General features: G+C 36.4%; 1 protein-coding gene and 1 long non-coding RNA gene across 2 annotated transcripts in view; one reads left to right on the top strand and one right to left on the bottom strand.

Annotated features, from left to right (window-relative positions):
* LOC135196352 (uncharacterized) overlaps nt 1-27705 on the bottom strand; it is a 676510-nt gene that overhangs the window by 509847 nt on the left and 138958 nt on the right. The gene's annotated exons all lie outside the window — the stretch shown is intronic.
* Nucleotides 11069-18473, top strand: LOC135195730 (uncharacterized; the record flags this gene model as incomplete). The annotated part of the gene is made up of 5 exons (XM_064222162.1): nt 11069-11126; nt 11629-11645; nt 12936-13064; nt 16586-16610; nt 18463-18473. Coding segments are annotated over 5 exons (240 nt in total), but the record flags the coding sequence as incomplete, so codon positions are not given.

Below are 27705 nucleotides of genomic sequence, written 5' to 3'. Positions count from 1 at the left end.
ATACCTTGGGCTCAAATTCTTTAAAGTGCTAGAGCATGAATCTCTCTCTCTCTCTCTCTCTCTCTCTCTCTCTCTCTCTCTCTCTCTCTCTCGTATGCGGAGGGCGACTTCGGTATACAGGCAGCAGTGCCAAAAATTGATCGTCACGTACTGGCTCAACTACCCTGCCGCACACTCGATTCCGACGCTTCAGTTGGTCGAAACACGATGACGTCACCGGCACTTTTCATCTACCATTGGCTGTCGTACCATGACGTCATCACTACCTCCGTCCGCTTAGCATCTCTCTCTATTGCTTCACCAATTGTTCCTCACGCCAATTGGCTGGTGCAATAAAACATCCAGCGAAGGAGTCACGATGGGGATAAAAAAAATGTACAGCTCGGCGTGCAAGATATCCCGAAACGCGATTACGTCCGATCAAAAATTACTTCACAAACCTTTACATGAAATCTCTCTTTTAATTATTTAATGAATTAATTAACCTATATATTCGTTTATTTATTTACCTATTTATTATTGGTTTTGCTTCATTCTTCTCACTATGAAGTAGGGCGTCTGTGCGACGCTTTAAGACAACACAACGCGACCTTCTATTTTCAGCGAATAATAAATTACTTTTGTTTAACAACTGACTCAGACAAAGTGAGCGTCTAAAATAATCAAGAACGAATGAACAGGCGATGAACAGCAGACATTAAATATCTGACAATCCCTTACACAAAATACGACGCAAAATTAGTTTGTTTACTTGCATTTGTCAGAGTTGTCTATCGCAATGGGCCAGAGCGCATCTCAAGGCAAAGTTGAAAGAACATAAGTGATTAAAATATTAAGACCGTAAAGACCGACGGACAATGAAAAATACAATTATTGAAATGTAAACGTTCAAAAATATAAAACATTTTTACTTAAATGTAAGCGTTTAAAAAGACGAAACTTTTTTACTTAAATTGAAACGTTTAAAAATGTAAAACGTTTTTACTTAAATGTAAACGTTTAAAAAGATAAAACATTTTTGCTTAAGTAGGTAACGCTCTTTCGTAACAATAGTCTCACCTAACCTGACCTAAGACGGGGGGCTTCGCCTTTGAAATCCTACCGCAAGTCGAGCCAAGGTCTAGAGAAAACTGTAGACCTTGAGTCGAACCAAGGTCTGGACAACTGAATCGACCAATATCGACGATTACTGATATAATCCTATCGTTATCTTTGATAACTCGCTAACTCGACCAATCTCAAACTAATCTAATCCAACCTCATCCTTCCTTACCAAGGTACTTCTGCATAAACCCGGCCGATATGTCGACCAATATAGTAATGTAATTCAAAGCAATAAATATTATCGTCGAAAATGTGCTGTCTACTGGCTACATTCACCATCGTGGGTGCGATTCTCACTGAGAAGGGTAATATCTTCTGTAATTTCCTTAATGATTTCAACGCTGTCAATGGAAACCTTATCCATATCGCCAGGAAAATGAAAGGACCATTGTGGCTAGTAAGTACAAATAATTCACTATGAACAAAAATAAATAATGTCCAAGGACGGAAAAAAACAAGAACAAACTCTGATTGGCGTACATTGCATTGCTCGTCTGTGGAAAATATTGACACGGAAACGAGATGGCTCGTAAATTCTTTGTTATTAGAGATGCGAAATTCTCCCCTGTCTTTGGACAAATGGCCAAAAAAGCGTTTCCGCAGTTGAAATCAAGACTAAAGCCTCAAACTGAGTTGGGTTCCCAGCCAATGTCGGTCAAGATAACTTTGCGTAATTAAAGTCAATACGAACGAAGAATTGCTCGCTGTGCATACACTCTCGAGAGGTAGGACCAACTGACAGTTCAACGTGCATTCTCAAGATAATTATCAGATTTAGAGAGAATTCGAATGTAAGGAATCTCTCTCTCTCTCTCTCTCTCTCTCTCTCTCTCTCTCTCTCTCTCTCTCTCTCTTTCAGACCATAATGTCATAGAATTAACAGTCCATTCCAAAGCAAGTGAAAACAGAGATAAGCAAGAAATGAAAAAGTGGGAAGGATATGGAAAATACAACTTTACAGTAAAAAATATAAAATGGTCAGAAATAAATGAAGAATTAAACAAAGATTGGGATAACATTTTCGTAAGTGATGACATAAGGGTAAATACGGAGATATTATATAAAATATTAGATAGTGGATAAATATATACCGAAGAAGAAAATTAAACTCAGTCATGCATACCAAGGAGAGAAGGATCTTGTTCCAGAAAATCAGTGGAAAAAAGGTCTTGCAAAAGAAAAAAATGCATGGAAAGTTATAGACTAAAAAGTAAGATATGCAGAACAAAATATTATACAATCAAAGAAAATTGAAAAATGGGACTTGGAAGAAAAACCCTTATAAATATCAAGCAAAACCCCAAACTATTATACTCATACGCGAAAAAGATGAATAAAAGAAGAATAGAAATAGGCCCCCTTAAGAATTGAAGGGAGATTAACGAATGAAAAAAAGGAAAATTTGCAACATAATGGCAAAACAATTATAAGAGAGAATTCACCCCTAGAATAGATAATGAAGATAATGATATAGAAGTAAGGGACGAAAATAGTGAATAATTAGCTGACATAGATGTTAATGAAGCTGATATTGTGCAGGCTATTAATGAAATTAAAAATGGAGCTGCCAGCAGGGCCTGATGGAGTTCCTGCTATTTTGTTAAAGAAAGTAGTTCATTCTATGCAAAGCCACTTGCAATATTATTAAGACAAAGTGTAGATACAGGCATGATTTATGATGAGCACAAATTAGCATATATTACCCTACATTCAAAAGTGGAATCAAGACTAGAGGCAAGTAATTTATATGGCCTGTGAGTCTAAGCATCACATATTATGAACAAAAATCTAATAAAAAAATAATTTGTTTAATATTGACGACATGGTTAGTACCCGGAAAAAGTACACAAACCCAACTGTTAGTCCACCGTGAAAACATATACAAAAAATATGAAAAGCGGAAATGAAACAGATGTGGTTTATCTAGACTTTGTAAAAGCTTTTGACAAAGTAGACCATAATATATTAGCGAAGAAAATTAGAAAACATAATATAGTGGATAAAGTAGGAAGATGGTAAAAGAATTTTTACACAACAGAAAACAGATAGTTATGGCAAAGCGATGAGAATCGGAATGAAGCTAAGGTAATTTCCGGTGTGGCCACAAGGTTACGGCGTTAGCTGCATTACTGTTTGTTATTATGATTACAGACCATAGACAGTAATGTTAAGGACTCGGTAGTGAGTAGTAGTTTCACCGATGACACAAGAATAAGTAGCTAAATTACTTGTGATGAAGATAGAACGCGCTACAAAGAGACCTTAACAAAGTATATGATTGGGCAAGTAGGTAAATAGGATGGTATTTAACTCTGATAAATTTGAATCAATAAACTATGGAGACAGAGAAGGAAAGCTAATGCATATAGGGGACCTAATAATGAGACAATCAACAAATAGGAAGCAGTTAAAGACCTTAGTGTGATGATGAATAGGAACATGTTATGCAACGATCAAATAGCCAATTCTATTGGCAAAATGTAAAGCAAAAATGGGAATGTTGTTACGGCATTTAAAAACAAGAAAAGCTGAACACATGATTATGCTTTATAAAACATATGTTCGTAGTCCACTTGAATATTGCAATATGATATGGTACCCACACTATCAAAAGGATATTGCACAAATAGAGTGTACAAAGGTCCTTTACAGCTAGTATAGAAGAAGTTAAGGACCTTGACTACTGGGAAAGACTACAATCCTTAAAATTATATAGTCTAACAAGGAGAAGAGAACGCTACATGATAATTCAGGCATGGAAACAGATAGAAGGAATAGCTGAAAACATCATGGAACTAAAAATATCAGAAAGAGCAAGCAGAGGTAGATTAATAGTGCCCAAAACTATACCAGGAAAAATAAGGAAAGCACACAGGACATTAATCCACTACGCACCAGCATCGATAATGCAGCGTCTATTCAATGCGTTGCCAGCTCATCTGAGGAATATAACAGGAGTGAGCGTAGATGTGTTTAAGAATAAGCTCGACAAATATCTAAACTGCATCCCAGACCATCCAAGATTGGAAGATGCAAAATATACCGGAAGATGTAATAGCAACTCTCTGGTAGACATTAGAAGTGCCTCATACTGAGGGACCTGGGGCAACCGGAACAAGATGTAAGGTCTGTAAGCTAAGGTCTCTCTCTCTTTCTCACACACACACACACACACACACACAAGGGGCTCTTACTCTCGAGATAATGCGAATCAAAGTTATATCATTTACATCACTTTTCAACATTAATTGCAGGCAATGAAATCTGTTTCTAGGTATTCTGTAATTCCGTACTATTGTGATATCTTCCTCTTGAACATCGGTCCAACCTTTTCCGGGTCCAAATACTGGTTTTCATTTATTCCGAATTTCGGGGAAGTTGGAATACAAAATTAGGGACCAGTTGGAATACAAAATTAAGGAACAGACTCTCAAAATTCTGTTACCACTTTCTGGAATGTTGATCTAAAATTTCCAGAGAGAGAGAGAGAGAGAGAGAGAGAGAGAGAGAGAGAGAGGAGAGAGAGAGAGAGAGAAAGTGTTTGATAGATAGACATAATATACAATTCAGGGCGGAGGCCAAGAGCTGGGAACTATGAGGTCATTCGGTGTTGAATAGAAATTTGAGAGTAAAAGGCTTGAAAAGGCGTAACAGGAGGAAAACCTCGAAGCAGTTGCACTATGAAATAACTGTCAGGAGAGTGTGGGAGATAAAATGTTAGAGAGAATACGAAAGGAGGTACAGTAAAAGAAATGAAAGGGGTTACAGCTAGGCGCCGAAGGGACTCTGCAAAGAACCTTAAGCAATGCCTACTGTGCACCAAGTGAGGTGCATTGACAGCACTAACCCCCACACCCAAAGTCGGAACTATAATATCAGTCGATATTTTGACGAAGACAAAACTTTATGATTACCGATTCCAACTCAGACCATAGTAGTTCCAGTTCTAAGAGTGAAGCAACTTCAAAATGTCGGAATTGACAAATCTATTTATTGAGAAAAGGTAGGGTAAAAAAAAAAATTAAGAGAATTTACTGCAGACAAAGTTTCTGGCATCTTAATCCAAACTTCGGAAACGGCAAAATTCAAGGTATATTTCTAGCTTTCTACTAATAAATATAAATTTCGGGACAACTGTGCCTAAATTTTGGGATGGTGTATAACCGATTCAAAACTTGGGGAATTAAATTAATAGAAATTTTGGAGCTGTTGTCTTCACTTACAAGATCATTTCAGAAACTGTCTTTACTTATAAGACCACTTCAGACACTTCAGAAACTGTCTTTCCTTACAGGACCACTTCAGAAACTGTCTTTCCTTACAAGACCACTTCAAAAGCTGTCTTTCCTTACAAGACCACTTCAGAAACTATCTTTCCTTATAAAACCACTTCAGAAACTGTCTTTTCTCATAAGACCACTTCAGAAACTGTTTTTTCTCATCACACCACTTCAGAAACTGTCTTTCCTTATAAGACCACTTCAGAAACAGACTATGACAAATATATACTGACGAATATTCTTATATAAAGGGCATTGCTAACCTAGGAACTCTCAGTAATTTATATGTAGATAGCCACGCAAGCAGAGAGAGAGAGAGAGAGAGAGAGAGAGAGAGAGAGAGAGGAGAGAGAGAGAGAGAATGTTGGCACCGGGAGAAAAAAAAAATAAAAAAGGAGGTACCTGTCTCGAGCAAGGAAGTAATTACAGACGCGGCCGTAAGATGAATATCTCGAGAACGCAATCTCGTTATGAGTGAGTCATCAAAGAGCAGGAAAAAGAGAAAGAAGTTAAAATCAGAGCAAACAGCGACGTCTCACCGGAAAGAGAAGCAAAAAACTTGAAAGTTAAAGCTCCTGCCTTCCTTCTTGCATGACACTTCCTGGAGCATCACTTTGAATCTATATGCAAGCACACTTGCTTGCATCTTTGGTCTAAACTTTGCGATCAATAATTTTTCTAAAACTGCCAAATAAAATTCATCATGATAATCTAACCCACTTTCTCATTAAAGTGAAAAAAAGAAAATAACTAAATTAAGGACGCAAAGTATAAAAAAAAAAATTTACCTTATGAGTAAATAAGTTTATTGCCGCGACATTTTATAAATTTTCTTCTTAGAGTAAAACAAATAATAGGTAATAAAAACAAGTTTTTATCTTCCCACGATATCAATCAATTTCCTAATTAATGAGTTAAAAAATTTCATCTCTTAGGTAAGTAAAAATCTTCCAACGATATTTATTCCTATTTCTAATAGATGAGAAACAAATGAAATAAGAAGACTAAACATTTCAACGAAAAGCAACAAGCAAACACTTTTTCTATTTTATAGGTGAATAAAATCCTTCCTGCAATATTTAATTAATTTTCTAAATAATGAGAAAAGAAAAAAAAAATAAAGTAAAAAACTAAATAGCACAAAACATTTCAACAAGAAACAACAAACCATATTTCTTCTTGATGAGTAAACAGAATTCTTCGCGTGATATTTAATCAATTTTCTGAGTAAAAAATAAACAAAATATACTGAAATAACTCGCATCACACAAAAACGTAAAAACAAGACAAAAAAAATTTCAACCCGGTAAACTTAATTTAGAATTCTAACGAAGAAGTTAACGAAACACGAATAAATTTAAATAAGAACACCAGACATTCTAGCAACAAACATCTCGCCTACCAGGATGCAGGTAGGTAGGTAGCCATTTCAAAGAGCGTTCGGGGGAAGGGGAAGGGGAGGGAGAGACGGGGGTGAAGGGAGTCAAAGAAACAGGACGCTGTAAATTAGCGGGCGCACAGACAGCAGGCTAGTCCGCGCGGATCTTCGCTCCTTTCTAAGTGGCAATAAAACAGGACGCTAAAAACTCTTTCCTCCTCCTAATTACACTTTTAAGTGCGACACAGGAACTGCTAATCCTGGGAGGGAGAAGAACGACTACTATAATCTTTGAATGTCGAAGATCACTGTAAGTGAAGGGGTTGAGGAGACAAAGTGGAATTTATGGGAGGTGCATGAGCTCTATACATCAAACATACTAATCATAGCAAAATATGCAAACTTACTAAACACACACAAACATATATATATATAATATATATATATATATACATATATATTACTATATATATATATCTATATATATATTATAACTTGATCACGAAATATATAAAACATAATGCCACGTATAAATAAAGGTAATGCCACGGAGGAAAAATTGAAAAGACGAGAAATGCCTCAGTAAAGGGTCGTGCAGACGAAAGATCTCGGCATTTTTCGTCTTTTCATTTCTCCTCCGTGGCATTACCTTTATATATAACAATTTCGTCCCCTCGTGGATTCAGATCTGCGAACAGAGGAGAAATCAGGACTTCAGTGAGATGTTACCCACTCGGCCAACAAGATATATGAATAAGTACACACACACACACACACACACACACACACACATATATATATATATATATATATATATATATAATATATATACATTTGCATATTAAGTCATTAGATTTCCTAACAATTTCTCATATCTTCTTGTGTTCTTTGGAAGCAAGTGAAAATAAAGTCTGTATACGTTCTATCTGCACTTGACTATTTTGTTTTCTTTATCCGTGTTTTCGAAACGAGAGGTTTGCTGTGGCACTATTAGTCTTCCCTAAAACTATCAAAGAAAACAAATGACGAAAAGGGAGGGAGGGAGGGAGGGAAAGGCTCGCTTTTATTTCTTTCGTAATTTAACATAGATTTCCTCGGGTAGATAACATACTAACTATGAATCGCTTTTACATAAAAAAAAAAGCTATTCAACCAATATTTCTAGTTATACTGAATAATATTTCAAGATTTACTTAAACTCAATATGACAAGAAAAAATCCAAAAAACATTTCTTTACCAAGAACCAGAAACTTCAAATAATATGAACGAAATTTCATTTCTACTATCTTCGAAAAAAAAAGAGTAAAAAAATTATAACAAACAGTAAACATTTACTTCAAGAACTCCAATAGATTTGAATCTGAAATTAAAATCATATGAGCACAAGGCTTCTTAGACTCGGTTTTTCGGCGTAAAATGGACCAATACTTGAAGAATGAATCTAAAAAAAAATTGCAATAGACTAGAACTTATCACAAAGACATTAAATTCAACAGGCTTAGTCTCTCTCTCTCTCTCCTCTCTCTCTCTCTCTCTCACGGAAGCTAAGAAGCACACAACACCCGGATCATGTCCTGTCCGATAAGAAAGAACGAACACTAGATCTACACAGATAACATTGACAAGAGGGTATACACACAGGAAAAAAAAAATAGCAAAAGAATAGGAAGTACAACTGCCAGGATGCTTAATACCACAACAGGAAATGGAAGAACCGAAACAGAACAGAGATAAAGGAAAACAACAGGTAGAAATGTGAAGAACGGGAAAAAAGAGAACAGGTAAAAAAATGGAGAACGGGAAAGAAATGGAGAAATGTTAAAAAAAATGAAGAACAGGAAAGAAAAGGAACAGGTAAAAAAAAAGTGGAGAACGGGAAAGAAAAGGGAACAGGTAAAAAAAGTGGAAAACGGGAAACAAAACGGAACAGGTAAAAAAGTGAAGAACGGGAGAGAAAACGGAACAGGTAAAAAAAAAAGTGTAGAACGAGAAAGAAAACGGAACAGGTAAAAAAAAGTGGAGAACGGGAAAGAAAAGGGAACAGGTAAAAAAAGTGGAGAATGGGAAAGAAAAGGGAACAGGTAAAAAAAAAAGTGAAGAACGGGAAAGAAAAGGGAATAGGTAAAAGAAGTGAAAAACAGGAAAGAAAAGGGAACAGGTAAAAAAAAAAAAGTGAAGAATGGGAAAGAAAAGGGAACAGGTAAAAAAAAAAAGTGAAGAACGGGAAAGAAAAGGGAACAGGTAAAAAAAAAGTGAAGAACAGGAAAGAAAAGGGAACAGGTAAAAGAAAGAGGAGAACGGAAAAGAAAAGGGAACAAGTAAAAAAGTGAAGAATTGGAAAGAAAAGGGAACAGGTAAAAAAAAGTGAAGAACGGGAAAGAAAAGGGAACAGGTAAAAAATTGAAGCACGGGAAAGAAAAGGGAATAGGTAAAAGAAGTGAAAAACAGGAAAGAAAAGGGAACAGGTAAAAAAAAGTGAAGAACGGGAAAGAAAAGGGAACAGGTAAAAAATTGAAGAACGGGAAAGAAAAGGGAATAGGTAAAAGAAGTGAAGAACGGAAAAGAAAAGGGAACAGGTAAAAAAAGTGAAGAATTGGAAAGAAAAGGGAACAGGTAAAAAAGTGAAGAATGGGAAAGAAAAGGGAACAGGTAAAAAAGTGAAGAATGGGAAAGAAAAGGGAACAGGTAAAAAGAAGAAGAACGACGGGAAAGAAAAAGGGAACAGGTAAAAAAATGAAGAAAACGGAAAAGAAAAGAGAACAGGTAAAAAAAAGTTAACGATGGGAAAGAAAAGGGAACAGGTAAAAAAAGTGAAGAATTGGAAGGAAAAGGGAACGGGTAAAAAAAGTGAAGAATTGGAAAGAAAAGGGAACAGGTAAAAAAAGTGAAGAATGGGAAAGAAAAGGGAACAGGTAAAAGAAAGTGGAGAACGGGAAAGAAAAGGGAACAGGTAAAAAAGTGAAGAACGGAAAAGAAAAGAGAACAGGTAAAAAAAAGTTAACGATGGGAAAGAAAAGGGAACAGGTAAAAAAAGTGAAGAATTGGAAAGAAAAGGGAACAGGTATAAAAAAGTTAATGATGGGAAAGAAAAGGGAACAGGTAAAAGAAAGTGGAGAACGGGAAAGAAAAGGGAACAGGTAAAAAAGTGAAGAATGGGAAGAAAAGGGAACAGGTAAAAAAAAGTGAAGAATGGGAAAGAAAAGGGAACAGGTAAAAAAAGTGAAGAACGGGAAAGAAAAGGGAACAGGTAAAAAAAGAAAGTGGAGAACGGGAAAGAAAAGGGAACAGGTAAAAAGTGAAGAATGGGAAAGAAAAGTGAACAGGTAAAAAGAAGTGAAGAACGGGAAAGAAAAGGGAACAGGTAAAAAAAGTGAAGAATGGGAAAGAAAAGGGAACAGGTAAAAAAAGTGAAGAATTGGAAAGAAAAGGGAACAGGTAAAAAAAGTGAAGAATTGGAAAGAAAAGGGAACAGGTAAAAAAAGTGAAGAATTGGAAAGAAAAGGGAACAGGTAAAAAAAGTGAAGAATTGGAAAGAAAAGGGAACAGGTAAAAAAAGTGAAGAACGGGAAAGAAAAGGGAACAGGTAAAAAAAGTGAAGAATGGGAAAGAAAAGGGAACAGGTAAAAAAAGTGAAGAATGGGAAAGAAAAGGGAACAGGTAAAAAAGTGAAGAATGGGAAAGAAAAGGGAACAGGTAAAAGAAAGTGGAGAACGGGAAAGAAAAGGGAACAGGTAAAAAAGTGAAGAATGGGAAAGAAAAGGGAACAGGTAAAAAGTGAAGAACGGGAAAGAAAAGGGAAACAGGTAAAAGTGGAGACGGGAAAGAAAAGGGAACAGGTAAAAAAAAGTGAAGAATGGGAAAGAAAAGGGAACAGGTAAAAAGAAGTGAAGAACGGGAAAGAAAAGGGAACAGGTAAAAAAAATGAAGAACGGAAAAGAAAAGAGAACAGGTAAAAAAAAGTTAACGATGGGAAAGAAAGAACAGGTAAAAAAGGAAGAATTCAAAGAAAAGGGAACAGGTAAAAAAGTGAAGAATTGGGAAAGGAAAGAGAAAAGGCAAAAAAAAGGTTAAAAAACGATGGGAAAGAAAAGAAGAACCAAGGTAAAAACAAGTGAAAGAAAACCGGAAAAGAAAAGGAGAGGTAAAAAAAAGTTAACGATGGGAAAGAAAAGGGAACAGGTAAAAAAAGTGAAGAACGGAAAAGAAAAGAGAACAGGTAAAAAAAAGTTAACGATGGGAAAGAAAAGGGAACAGGTAAAAAAAAAAAGTGGAAGAATGGAAAGAAAAGGGAACAGGTGTAAAAAAAAAAATGAAAAAGGGAAAAGAAAAGAACAGGTAAACAAAAAAAAAAAGAAAAGAACAAGTAACTGAGAGGAAAGAAAAGGGAACAGGTAAAAAAAAAAAGTGAAGAATAGGAAAGAAAAGGGATCAGGTAAAAAAAGTAAAGAACAGGAAAGAAAAGGGAACAGGTAAAAGAAGTGAAGAACAAGAAAGAAAAGGGAACAGGTAAAAAAAAGTGAAGAACAGGAAAGAGAAGGGAACAGGTAAAAGAAGTGAAGAACAAGAAAGAAAAGGGAACAGGTAAAAAAAGTGAAGAACAGGAAAGAAAAGGGAACAGGTAAAAGAAGTGAAGAACAAGAAAGAAAAGGGAACACGTAAAAAAAAGTGAAGAACAGGAAAGAAAAGGGAACAGGTAAAAGAAGTGAAGAACAAGAAAGAAAAGGGAACAGGTAAAAAAAAGTGAAGAACGGGAAAGAAAAGGGAACAGGTAAAAAATTGAAGAACGGGAAAGAAAAGGGAATAGGTAAACGAAAAAAAAGTGGGAAAAACAAAGGAAAGAAAAGGGAACGAACGTGAAAAAACAGGAAAGAAAAGGGAACAGGTAAAGATGGAAAAAAAATTGAAGAACAGTAAAGGATAGGGAACAGGTAAAAAAAAAAAGGTGATGAATGAAAAAGAAAAGGCAGGTAAAAAGAAGTGGTGAAGAATGGGAAAGAAAAGGGGACAAGTAAAAAAAATTGAAGAACGGGAGAGAAAAAGGAACAGGTAGAAAAAAGTGAAGAACGGGAAAGAAAAGGGAACAGGTAAAAAAAAAAGTGACGAACGGGAGAGAAAAGGGAAAAGGTAAAAAAAAGTGGAAAAAAAGTGAAAAGAACAGGAAAGAAAAGGGAACAGGTTAAAAAAAATGGGAAGGGAACAAGAAAGAAAAGGTAAAAAAACAGGGTAAAAAAAAGTAAAACGAACGGGAAAGAAAAGGGAACAGGCAAAAAAAATTGAAGAAATGGGAAAGAAAAAGGAAAAGGTAAAAAAAAAGTGAAAAAAAAAAAGAAAAAAAAAAAAAAAAACGGGAAAGAAAGGGAAACAGTAAAAAAATGAAAGAACAAAGGGAAAAGAAAAAGGGAACAGTAAAAAAAGTGAAGAACGGAAAGAAAAAAGGGAAAACAAAAGGTAAAAATAAAAGTGGAAGAACAAGAAAGGGAAAAAAGGGAAACAGGTTAAAAAAGTGGAAAATGGGAAAGAAAAGGGCAACAAAAGGGCAATCTGCAGAAAAAATAAAGAAGAAAAGGATAAAACAAAAAATAAAAAAAAGTGAAGAAAAAAGGGCGGAAAGAAAGGGGTAACAGTTCAGAACGTGACGAACGGGAAAAAAAGGGAACAGGTAAAAAGAAAAGTGAACAACGGGAAAGAAGGGAAAACAAAAGGTAAAATAAAAAAAAGTGAAAGAACGGAAAGAAAAGGGAACAGGTAAAAAAAGAAAAAAAGAAAAAACGGAAAAGAAAAGGGAACAAGGTAAAAAAAAAGTAAAGGAACGGAAAAGAAAAGGGAACAGGTAAATAAACAAAGAACGGGAACAAGGGAAAAGGGAACTAAAAAAAGTGGGGAACAGGTAAAAAAAAAAAGTAAAAGGGAAACCGGAAAAAGGGAAGAGGAACAAAAAAGGTAAGAAAACAAAGGAAAAAAAAAAGGGAAACAGGTAAAAAAAGTGAAAGAACGGGAAAGAAACAGGGAACAGGTAAAAAAGGAAAAAGGAACGGGAAAAGAAAAAGGGAACAAGGTTAAAAAAAGGGAAAGAAACGGGGAAAAGGAAAAGGAACAAGGTAAAATAAAAAAGTGGAAAAGGGGAAGGAAAAATAAAGAAAAAGGCGGGAACAGGTAAAAAAAAGTGAAAGAACGGGAAAAGAAAAGGGAACAAAAAAAGGTAAAGAAAGTGAAAAGGGAACGGAAAAAGAAAAGAAAAAGAACGGGGAAAAAAGGTGGGAAAAAAAGAACAAAGGAAAAAAAAAGGGAACAAGGTAAAAAAGTGGGAAAAATAACGGGAAAGAAAATGGAACAGGTAAAAAAATTGAAGAACAGGAAAGAAAAGGGAACAGGTAAAATAAAGTGAAGAACGGGAAAGAAAAGGGAACAGGTAAAATAAAGTGAAGAACGGGAAAGAAAAGGGAACAGGTAAAAAAAAGTGAAGAACGGGAAAGAAAAGGGAACAGGTAAAAAAAGTGAAGAACGGAAAAGAAAAGAGAACGGGTAAAAAAGTGAAGAACAGGAAAGAAAAGGGAACAGGTAAAAAAGTGAAGAACAGGAAAGAAAAAGAAACAAGTAAAAAAAAAGTGAACGGGAAAGTAAATGGAACAGGTAAAAAAAAAAATTGAAGAATGGGAAAGATAAGGGAACAGATAAATAACAAAGTGAAGAACGGGAAAGAAAAGGGAACAGGTAAAAAAATTGAAGAACGGGAAAGAAAAGGGAACAGGTAAAAAAAGTGAAAACGGGAAAGAAAAAGGAACAGGTTGAAGAACAGGAAAGAAAAGGGAACAGGTAAAAAAGTGAAGAACAGGAAAGAAAAGGGAACAGGTAAAAAAAAGTGAAGAACGGGAAAGAAAAGGGAACAGGTAGAAAAAGTGAAGAATGGGAAAGAAAAGGGAAAAGGTAGAAAAAAGTGAAGAATGGAAAAGAAAAGGGAACAATTAGAAAGAAGAACGGGAAAGAAAAAGGAACAGGAAAATTAAGTTTAAAATGGGAAAGAAAAAGGAACAGGTAAAATGAAATTTAGAATGGGAAAGAAAAGGGAACAGGTAAAAAAAGTGAAGAACGGGAAAGAAAAGGGAAAAGGTAAAAAAAAAAAAAATAGTGAAATGGAAAGAAAAGGGAACAGGTAAAAAAAGTGAAGAACGGGAAAGAAAAGGGGAAAGGTAAAAAAAAAAGTGAATGGGAAAGAAAAGGGAACAGGTAAAAAAGTGAAGAACGGGAAAGAAAAGGGAAAAGGTAAAAAAAAAAAGTGAATGGGAAAGAAAAGGGAACAGGTAAAAAAGTGAAAAACGGGAAAGAAAAAGAAACAAGTAAACAAAAAGTGAACGGGAAAGTAAATGGAACAGGTAAAAAAAAAATTGAAGAATGGGAAAGATAAGGGAACAGGTAAAAAAAAAGTGAAGAACAGGAAAGAAAAGGGAACAGGTAAAAAAAAAAGTGAAGAACAGAAAAAAGGAACAAAGAAAAAGGGAACAGGTAAAAAAAAAAAGTGAAGAACGGGAAAGAAAAGGGAACAGGTAAAAAAAAAGTGAAGAACGGGAAAGAAAAGGGAACAGGTAAAAAAAAGTGAAGAACGGGAAAGAAAAGGGAACAGGTAAAAAAAAAAAAAAAGTGAAACAAGAACGGGAAAAAAACAAGAAAAAGGGAAACAGGCAAAAAAACAAAAAAAAAGTGAAGAACGGGAAAGAAAAGTGGGGAACAGGTTAAAAAAAAGTGAAGAACGGGAAAGAAAAGGGAAAACAGGTAAAAAGTGAAGAACGGGAAAGAAAAGTGAACAGGTAAAAAAAAAGTGAAGAACGGGAAAGAAAAGTGAACAGGTAAAAAAAAAGTGAAGAACGGGAAAGAAAAGGGAACAGGTAAAAAAAAAGTGAAGAACGGGAAAGAAAAGGGAACAGGTAAAAAAAAAAGTGAAGAACGGGAAAGAAAAGTGAACAGGTAAAAAAAAAGTGAAGAAAAGGAACGGGAAAGAAACAAAAGGGAACAGGTAAAAAAAAAGTGAGAACAGGAAAGAAAGGGAACCAGGTAAAAAAAAAAAGTGAAGAACGGGAAACGAAAGTGAACAGGTAAAAAAAATAAAAAAAAAAGTGAACGAACGGGAAAGAAAAGGGAAACAGGTAAAAAAAAGTGAAGAACGGGGAAAGAAAACCGTGACCAGGTAAACAAAAAAAGTGAAGAACGGAAAGAAAAGGGATTCGGTAAAAAAAATTGAAGAACGGGAAAGAAAAGGAACAGGTAAAAAAGGGAAGAATGGGAAAGAAAAGGGAACAGGTAAAAAAGGTGAAGAACGGGAAAGAAAAGGGAACAGGTAAAAAAGGTGAAGAACGGGAAAGAAAAGGGAACAGGTAAAAAAAGTGAACGAATGTGGGAAAGAAAATGGAACAGGTAAGGAAAAAGTGAAGAACGGGAAAGAAAGGAACAAGGTAAGTAGTGGGAAAGAATGGAAGGGAAAGAAAAAATGGAACAAAGGTAAGAAAAAAGTGAAGAACGGGAAAGAAAAGGGAACAGGTAAAAAAGTGAAGAATGGGAAAGAAAATGGAACAGGTAAAAAAAAAGTGAAGAACGGGAAAGAAAAGGGATTCGGTAAAAAAAAATGAACAAGAACGGGAAAGAAGAATGGGAAACGGTACAGTGAAGAATGGGAAAGAAAATGGAACAGGTAAGAAAAAAGTGAAGAACGGGAAAGAAAAGGGAACAGGTAAAAAAGTGAAGAACAGGAAAGAAAAGGGAACAGGTAAAAAAGTGAAGAATGGAAAGAAAAGGGAACAGGTAAAAAAGTGAAGAATGGGAAAGAAAAGGGAACAGGTAAAAAAAGTGAAGAACAGGAAAGAAAAGGGAACAGGTAAAAAGTGAAGAACAGGAAAGAAAAGGGAACAGGTATAAAAAGTGAAGATGATGAGAAAAAGAAAAAAAAGGAACGGTAAAAAAGTGAAGAATGGGAAAGAAAAGGGAACAGGTAAAAAAGGTGAAGAACGGGAAAGAAAAGGGAACAGGTAAAAAAGGTGAAGAACGGGAAAGAAAAGGGAACAGGTAAAAAAGTGAAGAATGGGAAAGAAAATGGAACAGGTAAGAAAAAAGTGAAGAATGGGAAAGAAAAGGGAACAGGTAAAAAAGGTGAAGAACGGGAAAGAAAAGGGAACAGGTAAAAAAGTGAAGAATGGGAAAGAAAAGGGAACAGGTAAAAAGGTGAAGAACGGAAAGAAAAGGGAACAGGTAAAAAAGTGAAGAACGGGAAAGAAAAGGAAGGGAACAGGTAAAAAATGAAGAATGGGAAAGAAAATGGAACAGGTAAGAAAAAAGTGAAGAATGGGAAAGAAAAGGGAACAGGTAAAAAAGGTGAAGAACGGGAAAGAAAAGGGAACAGGTAAAAAGGTGAAGAACGGGAAAGAAAAGGGAACAGGTAAAAAAGGTGAAGAACGGGAAAGAAAAGGGAACAGGTAAAAAAATTGAAGAAAGGGAAAGAAAAGGGAACAGGTAAAAAAAGTGAAGAACGGGAAAGAAAAGGGAACAGGTAAAAAAGGTGAAGAACGGGAAAGAAGAGGGAACAGGTAAAAAAGGTGAAGAACGGGAAAGAAAAGGGAACAGGTAAAAAAGTGAAGAACGGGAAAGAAAAGGGCACAGGGTAAAAAAGGTGAAGAACGGGAAAGAAAAGGGAACAGGTAAAAAAGGTGAAGAACGGGAAAGAAAAGGGAACAGGTAAAAAAGGTGAAGAACGGGAAAGAAAAGGGCACAGGTAAAAAAAATGTGAAAACGGGAAAGAAAAGGGAACAGGTAAAAAAAAAAAAGTGAAGAACGGGAAAGAAAAGGGAACAGGTAAAAAAAAAAAGTGAAGAACGGGAAAGAAAAGGGAACAGGTAAAAAAAATTGAAGAACGGGAAAGAAAAGGGAACAGGTAAGAAATAGTGAAGAATGAGAAAGAAAAGGGAACAGGTAAAAACAGTGAAGAACGGGAAAGAAAAAGGAACAGGTAAACAAATGTGAAGAACGGGAAAGAAAAAGAGAATATGTAAAAAAAAGTGAAGAACGGGAAAGAAAAGGAACAGGTAAAAAAAGTGAAGAATGGGAAGGGAAAAGGAACAAGTAAAAAAAGTGAAGAACGGAAAAGAAAAGGGAACAGGTAAAAAAGAGAAGAATCTTCACGGGAAAGAGAAGACATAAAAAGATGAGAAAGAAGCGAGGAAAAGAGAGTGTAAACGAGGAACACCAAAAATGTAAGTAGAGCGAAATAAGAAGCGAAGAATAGCAATAACGATTAAGCACAAAGAAGAGGAATAATCTTGAATGAAGAACAGGAATAAAAAAAAATTAAACAACGAAGAGGATCGATAACGAGTTTCATTTTTCATCATCTTTTGTCACTGATATATTAATATTCCATTTGTAATTCCTTCCGTTCACTTACCCATCAACTCAACCCAACCCACCCTAATGAAAACCTACCTCTCCTCTCTATCCTCACACCGGCCCCTCGCGCCAAAATTCCAAGCCGTTCCCACCCCCGCCCCCTGCCGAGACGCAATTCCCCTTCCCTTCAAATCAATAGCTTTTACCCTCTCCTGAAACATCACCCAATCCCCAAACTTCCCCGCAAATCATCCAATTCCCCCTCCTTCCACTTTCAGAAGAAAAAGTCTCTTAGCTCCGTGGTCCCATCCCCCCCACCCCCCCCTCAACCTTCCTTCCTTTCTCTCTCTCTCTCCTTCCTTCCTTCCTTCCCCCCCCCTCTCTCCTCTCTCTATACACAAATCTTCCCCTTCCCTTCATTCATGTCTACTTCTTCCAGTCACCTTTCCCTTCACCAAAGCTCCACTTTACTCCCTCCACTTTCCAAGCCAAGTCTCAACTCTCTCTCTCTCTCTCTCTCTCCTGCATGTCTAAGTCTCCTAGCCACATTCCCCTTCAGCAAAGCTCCACTTCCCTCCCTCCCCTTCCCTCCATTTTCCACCTAGGTCTCTCTCTCTCTCTCTCTCTCTCTCTCTCTCTCTCTCTTTCATGTCTCCTAGCCACCTTCCCCTTCACCAAAGCTCCACTTCACTCCCTCCCCTCCCCTCCACTTTCCAAGCCAAGTCTCAACTCTCACTCTCTCTCTCTCTCTCTCTCTCAGATTCGGAGAAAGATGTTACTACAAACATCCCAAGGTATGTCACAACTATGAATTCTATGGTAAATGTGCATACCTAGACGGCTATGAGGATGATTGCAGAGATCTACATCCAAAAATATGCAAAACCTAAAAGAAGGAAAAGGATGTAAGTTCTACAAAAAATGTAAATATATGCACCCTGTAGCCATGAATCAAAATCAAATAAGAAAATTGCAGATTCAGACACAAAATGAATAATTATGATGATGGAAGATCAAATATTATAGAAAAGTTGGAATTTTTAATGTCAGAATTTCTGAAAATGAAGAAAAGAACAATATACCAGAACAGGAAAGAGACATGGGAAAATCCTTATTATTACCATATTAAATGAAGGAGAAAACACGAAAACCATCATAGTGATGAGTGCGCAGGGTTTAGTTACGAGTAACTCAAAAAGAAAAACAGAGTACTTTGAAGAACTAACCCAAATTGAAACGAAAATAGATATAATGAATATAAGTGAAACCTGGTATTCCCAAGAGACTGGGAATGACGATCAAATAAAAGGGTTCCAACCTTATAGATCAGATAGAAAAAATAGGAATCAAGGGGGAACCGCAATATATGGGAAAGACAAAAAACAAGGAAAAATATATGAGAAATATAGTAACTCAGAATGTGAACTAATAGCGGTAGAATTTGAATCTGAAAAATTAATGAACTTAGTAATATATAGACCTCCTAATACTAAAGAGTTTGACAAAATAATAGAAAAATTGAATGATATATGTAGAAATCACAAGGACTGGACTATTCTCCTATCCGGAGACTTTAACTTTCGTTTCGTAGACTGGAAAGAACGAATAGGAGATTGTGGTTGTATTCATACATATAAAAAAGAGAGTAATAGTAGTGCAGAAGATAAGAGGCAATTCGAAAAGTTATTAGATATGCTACTAGAATACAACATTCAACAAATAAATCTGCCAACAAGAAAGGAAAATACTTTAGACCTAGTATTTGTGAACGAGGTGAATTATGTTAAAGAAATAATAGTTTATAATGCGAGCATTTCAGACCATAATGTCATAGAATTAACAGTCCATTCCAAGGCAAGCGAAAACAGAGATAAGCAAGAAATGAAAAAGTGGGAAGGATATGGAAAATAAAACTTCTACAGTAAAAATATAAAATGGTCAGAAATAAATGAAGAATTAAACAAAGATTGGGATAACATTTTCGTAACATTTTCGTAAGTGATGATATAAGGGTAAATACGGAGATATTATATAAAATATTAAACAAAGATTGGGATAACATTTTCGTAAGTGATGATATAAGGGTAAATACGGAGATATATAAAATATTAGTGGATAAATATATACCGAAGAAGAAAAGTAAACATCAGTCATGCATACCAAGAGACAGAGAAGGAAAGCTATATGCATATAGGGGACCTAATAATGAGACAATCACAAATGAGGAAGCAGTTAAAGACCTTGGTGTGATGATGAATAGGAACATGTTATGCAATGATCAAATAGCAATTCTATTGGCAAAAATGTAAAGCAAAAATGGGAAATGTTGGTTACGGCACTTCAAAAACAAGAAAAGCTGAACACATGATTATGCTTTATAAAACATATGTTCGTAGTCCACTTGAATATTGCAATATGATATGGTACCCACACTATCAAAAGGGTATTGCACAAATAGAGAGTGTAAAAAGGTCCTTTACAGCTAGAATAGAAGAAGTTAAGGACCTTGACTACTGGGAAAGACTACAATCCTTAAAATTATATAGTCTAGAAAGGAGAAAAGAACGCTGCATGATAATTCAGGCATGGAAACAGATAGAAGGAATAGCCGAAAACATCATGGAGCTAAAAATATCAGAAAGAGCAAGCAGAGGTAGATTAATAGTGCCCGAAACATACCAGGAAAAATAAGGAAAGCACACAGGACATTAATCCACTACGCACCAGCATCGATAAATGCAGCGTCTATTCAATGCGTTGCCGCTCATCTGAGGAATACATCAGGAGTGAGCGTAGATGTGTTTAAGAATAAGCTCGACAAATATCTAAGCTGCATCCCAGACCATCCAAGACTGGAAGATGCAAAATATACCGGAAGATGTACTAGCAACTCTCTGGTAGACATTAGAGGTGCCTCACACTGAGGGACCTGGGGCAACCCGAACAAGATGTAAGGTCTGTAAGGTAAGGTCCTGCATGTTTAAGTCTCCTAGCCGCATTCCCCTTCACCAAAGCTCCACTTCACTCCCTCCCCTTCCCCCACTTTCCAAGCCAAGTCTCAACTCTCTCTCTCTCTCTCTCTCTCTCTCCTGCATGTCTAAGTCTCCTAGCCACCTTCCCCTTCACAAAAGCTCCACTTCACTCCCTCCCCTCCCCCCCTCCACTTTCCAAGCCAACTCACTCTCTCTCTCCTCCTGCATGTCTAAGTCTCCTAGCCACCTTCCCCTTCACCAAAGCTCCACTTCCTTCCCTCCCCCTCCAGATCTCAACTATTCCCTCCCTCCCTCCTCCCTGCCCATATCTTTGCTAATAACGCCTGCATAAATGCATAAATTATCCCTGACGAACCTGGTCTGCCACTCCGATTACTAATTCAAACTCTGAAATGCATTTATTTCCGCCCTCGCCAGCAAAGACTCATTAGCATACACGCCTGATGGAGAACCCGTGTCGTCCCGTCGTTATTAGTAGCCCTTTAAAAAACAATATCCGTCAAGCGAGAGTCCTATTAACAATCGTAAAAACGAAAAAATGATCTGACAGGTGAAAACAAATTTGAAAAATAACTTCGCGGGCGGGTTCTTTCCTTCCAACAGGTGATAAATTGACAGAAAACAATTTGGCTGAAAAAAAGAAAAAATGAAAAGGTGTTTCCTCTTACATTAGCCGCGTATGTGAATACCAATGAGGTTTGAGGACTCCGGCAGATGTGGTGTATGCTACCGTGGAAGCTCAATCATCACCAATATGGAGTAAATAAAAAATTTGGGACGTTTTGAGAGAATTGATCTTTGACCTCGTAACCTAAAACCACAAGGGGTGAAGGGTCGCCTTTCTATTATGAATTTGCTGAAGAATTTGTTGTCCAGTTAATTAACGTTAGAGAAATTGATTTTTTTTACATACTGCAGATAACACCTGTCCCGTTGGGTGTGTTGTAAGTTTCTTTGCGTTGATTTTTAGGACGATGCTGCTAGCTCTAATCCAAAATCTAAAGTTTATTCAAGTTGGTCACCCGTCCGTGTAATGAACAAACGCCTCTTAGCTTAAGATTCGTTACAAAATAAGAAGACAACTATACCATGAAAGTTTATGCCATAACACGTAAACAGCAGGGAAGGATGGGTGCAGGAAAGGTTAATGTTTCTCTCCCGAGTGAAAGAAGCAAATCATACAAACGATTAAAACAAACCTTAGCACTCTGGTGCAAATGACTGTGAGTCAAAATGAGGAACATAATGATACCCAAAGGGTGATAACATAAGCATGCACTTGGGTCGAAGTCTAAATGAGAGTTTGTCTTTTGATCGCTTATTCTCTAGTACTCTTGCCTCTGGGCATTTTGTTCAGCGAGGTTTCTTTTCTGGGAACGGGCCATTTTAGTTAACTCAGTCATATTATCAATAATCTTCTGACAAAGAAAAGAAATGATATCCTGTACAGGGTAATATAATTTCTCCCGCAAGGAAAAATTAAATCAACAAAGGATCGGACTTGTTTGTTTGTATGGTGTTTTTACATTGCACGAAACCAGCGGTTATTTTCAGCAAGAGGACCAACGAGCTTACGTGACTTCCGAACCACGTCGAGAGTGAACTCATATCACCAGAAATACACATCCCTGACCCCTCAACAGAATGCCAGAGAATCAAACTTACGGCCACCGAGGTAGCAGGCCAAGACCATACCGATCACGCCACTGAGGCGCTCAGAATCGAACTTGCATGGCTATGGTATATAGCATTCTAATTTATCGATATCGCGAAGTCTCATCATCATTATCCGCTATTTTCGTTACTACTTGAACGTCCTCTTATCTTTGTGACGACTTCGCCTCAACCTCATTATGTGCTTCCGTTCCTCGTTGTGACTGTCACTCGAACCCTAAAGCTAAGTTTCCTTTTTTTTATTCTTTTTTTTTTTTTAAGCATTCCTCATACCATGGATTTCTAATAGGTCGGCTAAGTGAAGATGTGCAGCACACTATGAAGTGTCTGACCTCATGCCGCAGTAAAACATCATTAACCTGAATTACCGTTTTCATGGTCAATTTAACTGAATACATGCCTTTTAATAAAGCACATCGTACTAATATTAACGCCTACATGAAGTGATGTGAAGATATATACACACATTTTACATATAAACTATGCTATATAATATATATATATATATATATAATGTATATATGTATGTATGTATACATATGTAAGAATAGATATGTATACATCTAAAACATGATGTATAACTATATATATATATATATATATATATATTATATATATAATATATAGCTACATCATTATATAATATTTATATTTATATATAATGTACAAACGCGTATATATATCAAATACTACGAGTGCAGTGTCTGCATATATATATCATACTCTATCATTAGGAGTTTTGTCATTTCCAGCCATTTGTAAACGTAATTACTGGTAAAGACCAAAACTGGATATCGCCCTCTTCCCCTACCAAAAAACTCACACACACACACACACACACACACACACCCATCTGTTAAGCAACGACTTCCATCCATTATATACTGAATCGTCTGTTATCTTCAAAATTCCAACTACTGCGCTGGTTTTAACACTCGCATATTCGGGATAACCTACTCTCCGCCTTCATGTCAGCAGAGTTGATGTAAATCGTGCGTCTTTTATCACGACTATCACTGTCACGCAAAAATGAAATGAAAATGGCATGCAATCTGTTGTTACCATAAAGGAATGCTATATTCTCTCTCTCTCTCTCTCTCTCTCTCTCTCTTCTCTCCCTTCTCTTCTCTCTCCTCCTCTATTCCATTTTTGGAGAATAAATTTTTGTGAATGTAAAACCATACTGCAAATACTGATTATCATGTGAATTTATCATCCAATTCTTTTTTTGAAATAAAACATTAACTTTTAAACAAAAGGGCCTTGGAAATATCTTTCTAATTCTGCTTCCCTCTCTCTCATATATTTAATTATTTTCTTTTATTTATTTATTTTTATTTAATTTTTCTTCCAGGGATATATCCCTTACTTTATGTTATCCCACCTTCCTCCTCATTTTGCAGATTTCTCATTATCTTCAGGTCTGGGCTTGTTAAGGTTATCCTTCCAATTGGTCTTTACATATAAGATAACGAAAATAACTTGACCTGTGCAAATAATTGTGTGTTAACGAACAAGACTGATTTTTAAACTGCAATATCACAGACCATTAATGACAACTTCAAGATACAGATCAAAGGCTTTTTTCCAAGTAAAATAATTTCAGTTTGAATCTGGGTTTCATAAAGGCTATATATAGTTCATCTATCACACTGGTAACCTTGTAAAAAAAAATCGGCCCTGATAGTCATTTGGTTGCTCGTGATGCTAACTTTTACAGTATATATATATATATATGTATATATATGTATTATATATATATATATATATATATATATATGTGTGTGTGTGTGGTGTGTGTGTGGTGTATAGTTATGTATGGATATATATATATATATATATATATAATATATATATAATAGACTATATATATATATGTTTCGTTGCAGAAAAGGGCATTTAGTTGGACTTCCAAAGACGTCATCACCAAAATAAAAAAATCTAGTATGAACAATATTACCGTACAAATTGGACGCGGTACTAAAACTAAAAAGAAAAACAAATAAACGTATCGGCATAACAAAGGCTACGCAATCATCCGTTCGCTGGCATTAAAACAAACTTAAAAAGATAAAATAAATAGCCAATTATGAAAAAGATTAGTGTCACTCTAAACACAGCCGTTTGGTAGCCATCCACACTGAAAAATAGGTAAGTTAACGGAATACAGAAATAAATAAATAAATAAATAAATAAATAAATAAATAAATAAATAAATAAATAAATAAATAACAAAATCTGTCACTACCCAAAATACTGCAGGGACGACAAAAATCGCCTTTCGGGAAGAGTGAACAAGAACTGTCCCGTCCCCCCCCCCCCCCCCCCCCCCCTACCCCCCCCCCCCCCCCCCCCCGATCATCCATCCCGCACGACTTCTCCGAAACATTTTATTTGGCCGCTCGATGCCTTGTACCCGGCATATTTTATTGGTACCGCCGGCCTCATAAACTCGACCGGAGTCACAACATCGGATGGGAATGGCATCTGAGGAACACCAAGGACGAGCCCAACCCGATCTACTACAAGGAGGGCCTCCCTCCTCCTCCTCCTCCTCCTTTGTTTTGGTTATTCTTCATAACCCGCCGGGCCTTCCTTGTCTTGCACTCAGGAATGGCTCGACCGGGTGTGGAAGAGTAAACAAAGATTGGGATCTTCTGTTTCGAAAACAAACATGAGCGCTGGATGCCGCGGATAACTAGAGGAAAAAGAAAGACATGGATGCCCTGAAAAACAAATGCAAAAACATAATAATATTGAGCAATGGATGTCATGGGCAAAAATTTGCGCAATGGAAGCTGTGCAAAATGAAGTGATATAAAACGTCAATATTGACCTTTGGTTTTTCAAAACGGAACACTCTCACACACACACATATATACAAAAGGCTGGCAACGGAGTGCGAGAAGCGTACGTACATAAAAAAAAAAAAAAAGGAAAAAAAAAAAAAAAAGGAACACACACACACGCCGCCCGACGAATACTTAGGAAAACGAGCATAAAAACTTGAATACTATGCTTTCTTTAAAAAAGAAAAAGCTTGCAATAAACTCGGAAAACGGGCACAACCCGTAAATATTAGACTCATTTAAGAAAAAAAATCAAGAGAGACGAATGATGAACTATAACAAGCACAAAACAACAAAGAAACAGAAAGCGATTTCAATAAATTGCACGCACAAAAGAGGCCGCTAAATTGAAAACGCCAAGAAGAACGAGCAGAGGCCTTACACCTGCACTGCGGGCTCTCTCTCGCGCTCTCTCTCTCTCTCTCTACCCTTGGCCACTTTCAAAGACTGAATAGGAGGAAGGTGGAGATTAGGGTTAACGCCCTCGCATTGCAAAAAGGATCAATTGCAATGGACTTCAATTTAGCTGAGAAACTGACACTCAGCAAGACAGATGAAGATATGTTACCATATACAGACCGTACCCTATACAATAGAAACTAATGCACATATTCTTGTAGTATTGGCATGAGTACAATGATTAAATAAATTATATTAGTAGGAGTACTAGGAACGTACAAAATATTTTATTAGTAGGAATAGCAAGCCATAATTATGGAAGTATCAGCAGCGGTAATAAAACCATTAATAATCATATCGGTAGCAGCAACGGTCGCAATAACGCTATTATGACCAATGACAGCAACATCACGGCAAGGCAGAAAGTTTGTCGGGGCACAAATTAAAGATAAGTGAATGTTACGTCGATATTTCTGGCTATACAAAGTCTGAGACACGCACAGGGCATTTCTTTTTCTTCTTAACTGAGAAGGGAATGTTGCTTCATCCTTCTCTTATTTCTGCGTTAATTTAGACGCTCACTTTCCCCTGGGTTAAAATATGCTCAATATATTCCTAATATAATTTCCCTTTCAGGTTCTTTATACTGGCCCTGGGTTAATATTAGGGCAGGAGGAAGCCAGTCCCATTGGCCCTACACAAAGCACTAACAACTGATAAATATACAAAACGGGTTATGTACACGATGAAGGACGTTTTAGCCTTATTTGGAGCAAAGACGGAAGTGCAGGACGTTACAGAGGACGTTTTAGCCTTATTTAGAGCAGAGTACTCTGCTCTAAATAAGTTTAGGGCACGACGCAGGCAACACAAGGACTGAACATATGACAAAAGGGATGCACCAGCTGGACGCAGCATAAGAAGACGACGCGAGAGATCAAGTCAATGTTGACAGAGAGAAGTGAAAACGAGTTTCATTTACGAGAAATGACAAAGTGTAAGTTCAGAGAGACTCTTTGCATACGTTGGCAGCCAGATCTGATGAACGATGAATAATGTAGGTGCATTTATAAGGGAAACATTGATAGAGCCAGAGAGATAGACAAGACAGATAAACAGGCAGGCAGACAGATAGATACGCGTACATACATACATACATACATAGAAAGACAGTACTCATCTTGGTATCAATTTGTTTTTGTAATCTAATTCATAGCACCCAGGAAATCATGGAAATTTCAAAAACAAGCTAAGTATGTTAACTTACAGGATCATTTCAATAAGAGTAGAATGGTTTATCTTTTATAGCAAAACATCACCAAGAGGTTTCCATTAAAACAAGCACAGACAGGATAGGAACGTTAGCAATAAAATAAGTAATCAAAATTAATAATTGATAGAAAACTTGAAATGGTAGACGAAGATGAATCAAGGCAATATTACCTATAACAAGAAACGTGACAAACTAGAAGCCATTCACTGGAGATGACCAGGAGTAATGGCTGAGCCTGCAAGTGTAAATGATCAACTTTCGTTGAGCCACGTTCATTGCGTTTTCTGAATTTTTCAGGACTTCAGAAAACTATACGTATGTCACATTTGCCGCAACAACTTCCAGCACCATGAAATCCAGGGTAATAATTTTCATGCATAAGTGATTCTTTGGCGCAGACACGAAATTGAGTCGTATCAAAGCATGGCTGTTAATATTTCCAAGATGTGTGATGGTTTTAATCAAGTCTTCTTGTTGACAGGGTTTAACTACGTGTATACTTGTCTGAAATTCGAGGTGTCATTCTTGACTGCAAACTCACTTTTGAGAAAAGTGTCCTGGCCATTTCTTTAACTATACGCAAAAGATTTGTATACTGAGATATTATTTTAATATTTTCGTAGATCCTTCTTCCTTGAGGATCTTTTGTTATTTGCTGTGTTTTGAATAATGCTACACGACTGGGTAGCTAGCGCCCGACTCCAATCTCAAAATGACATGACTAAAACGTACGTTTCATGAAATCTCTTTTCGAGATCTGGTATCGTCGTTCGATAAGTTTCTTGCAAGCTTTATAAAATGTCTTTCTTAATTCTAAGTATCACTTGCATGCAAAACTAGCCCCCAATATACCTCCACCAACCAGTACAGGTCTGCAATTAGTTTTTAATTTTTTTGCTGTGATATTCAGTATCTCACAGATTCCAGAAGTATCTTCTTAGGCATAAAAGTTTTAGTCATGAAGTTGAATAGTTAGAATTCCAAAAGCCGAAATTGGGTGCAACTAAATTTTTTTTTATCTTACTTTCTTTTCACCTCAGAGGTTATCTTTCCTGTTGCTCTTATATAGTTTATTTCATCCTTCTCTATTTCTTATTCAGTACAGACAGCTCCCCCTTATCAGAAATATTGCAGCTTGGATGATAACAATAAAACAACACTTAAAACAGAAATTTACGAATATGACAGTATTAATAACGATAAGACAGGCTTTTGATGAGAAAAATAGTTACGTACGAAGGGCGAAATGCAAAGAAAAAAAGAAAAACTAAACAAATAAATAAGAAACAGTTAAATACATACGAGCACATAATAAACAGTAATAGACTCTTAAATCAAATGACCGTTGTATTATACTAAGCCATCCTACAGCACCAGCCCGAAGTATGA

The sequence above is a fragment of the Macrobrachium nipponense genome, chromosome 23, assembly GCF_015104395.2.
Source record: "Macrobrachium nipponense isolate FS-2020 chromosome 23, ASM1510439v2, whole genome shotgun sequence".
Taxonomy (NCBI): domain Eukaryota; kingdom Metazoa; phylum Arthropoda; class Malacostraca; order Decapoda; family Palaemonidae; genus Macrobrachium; species Macrobrachium nipponense.
The sequence above is the reverse complement of the archived record's forward strand: the minus strand, read 5'-3'. Positions and strand labels throughout refer to the sequence as shown.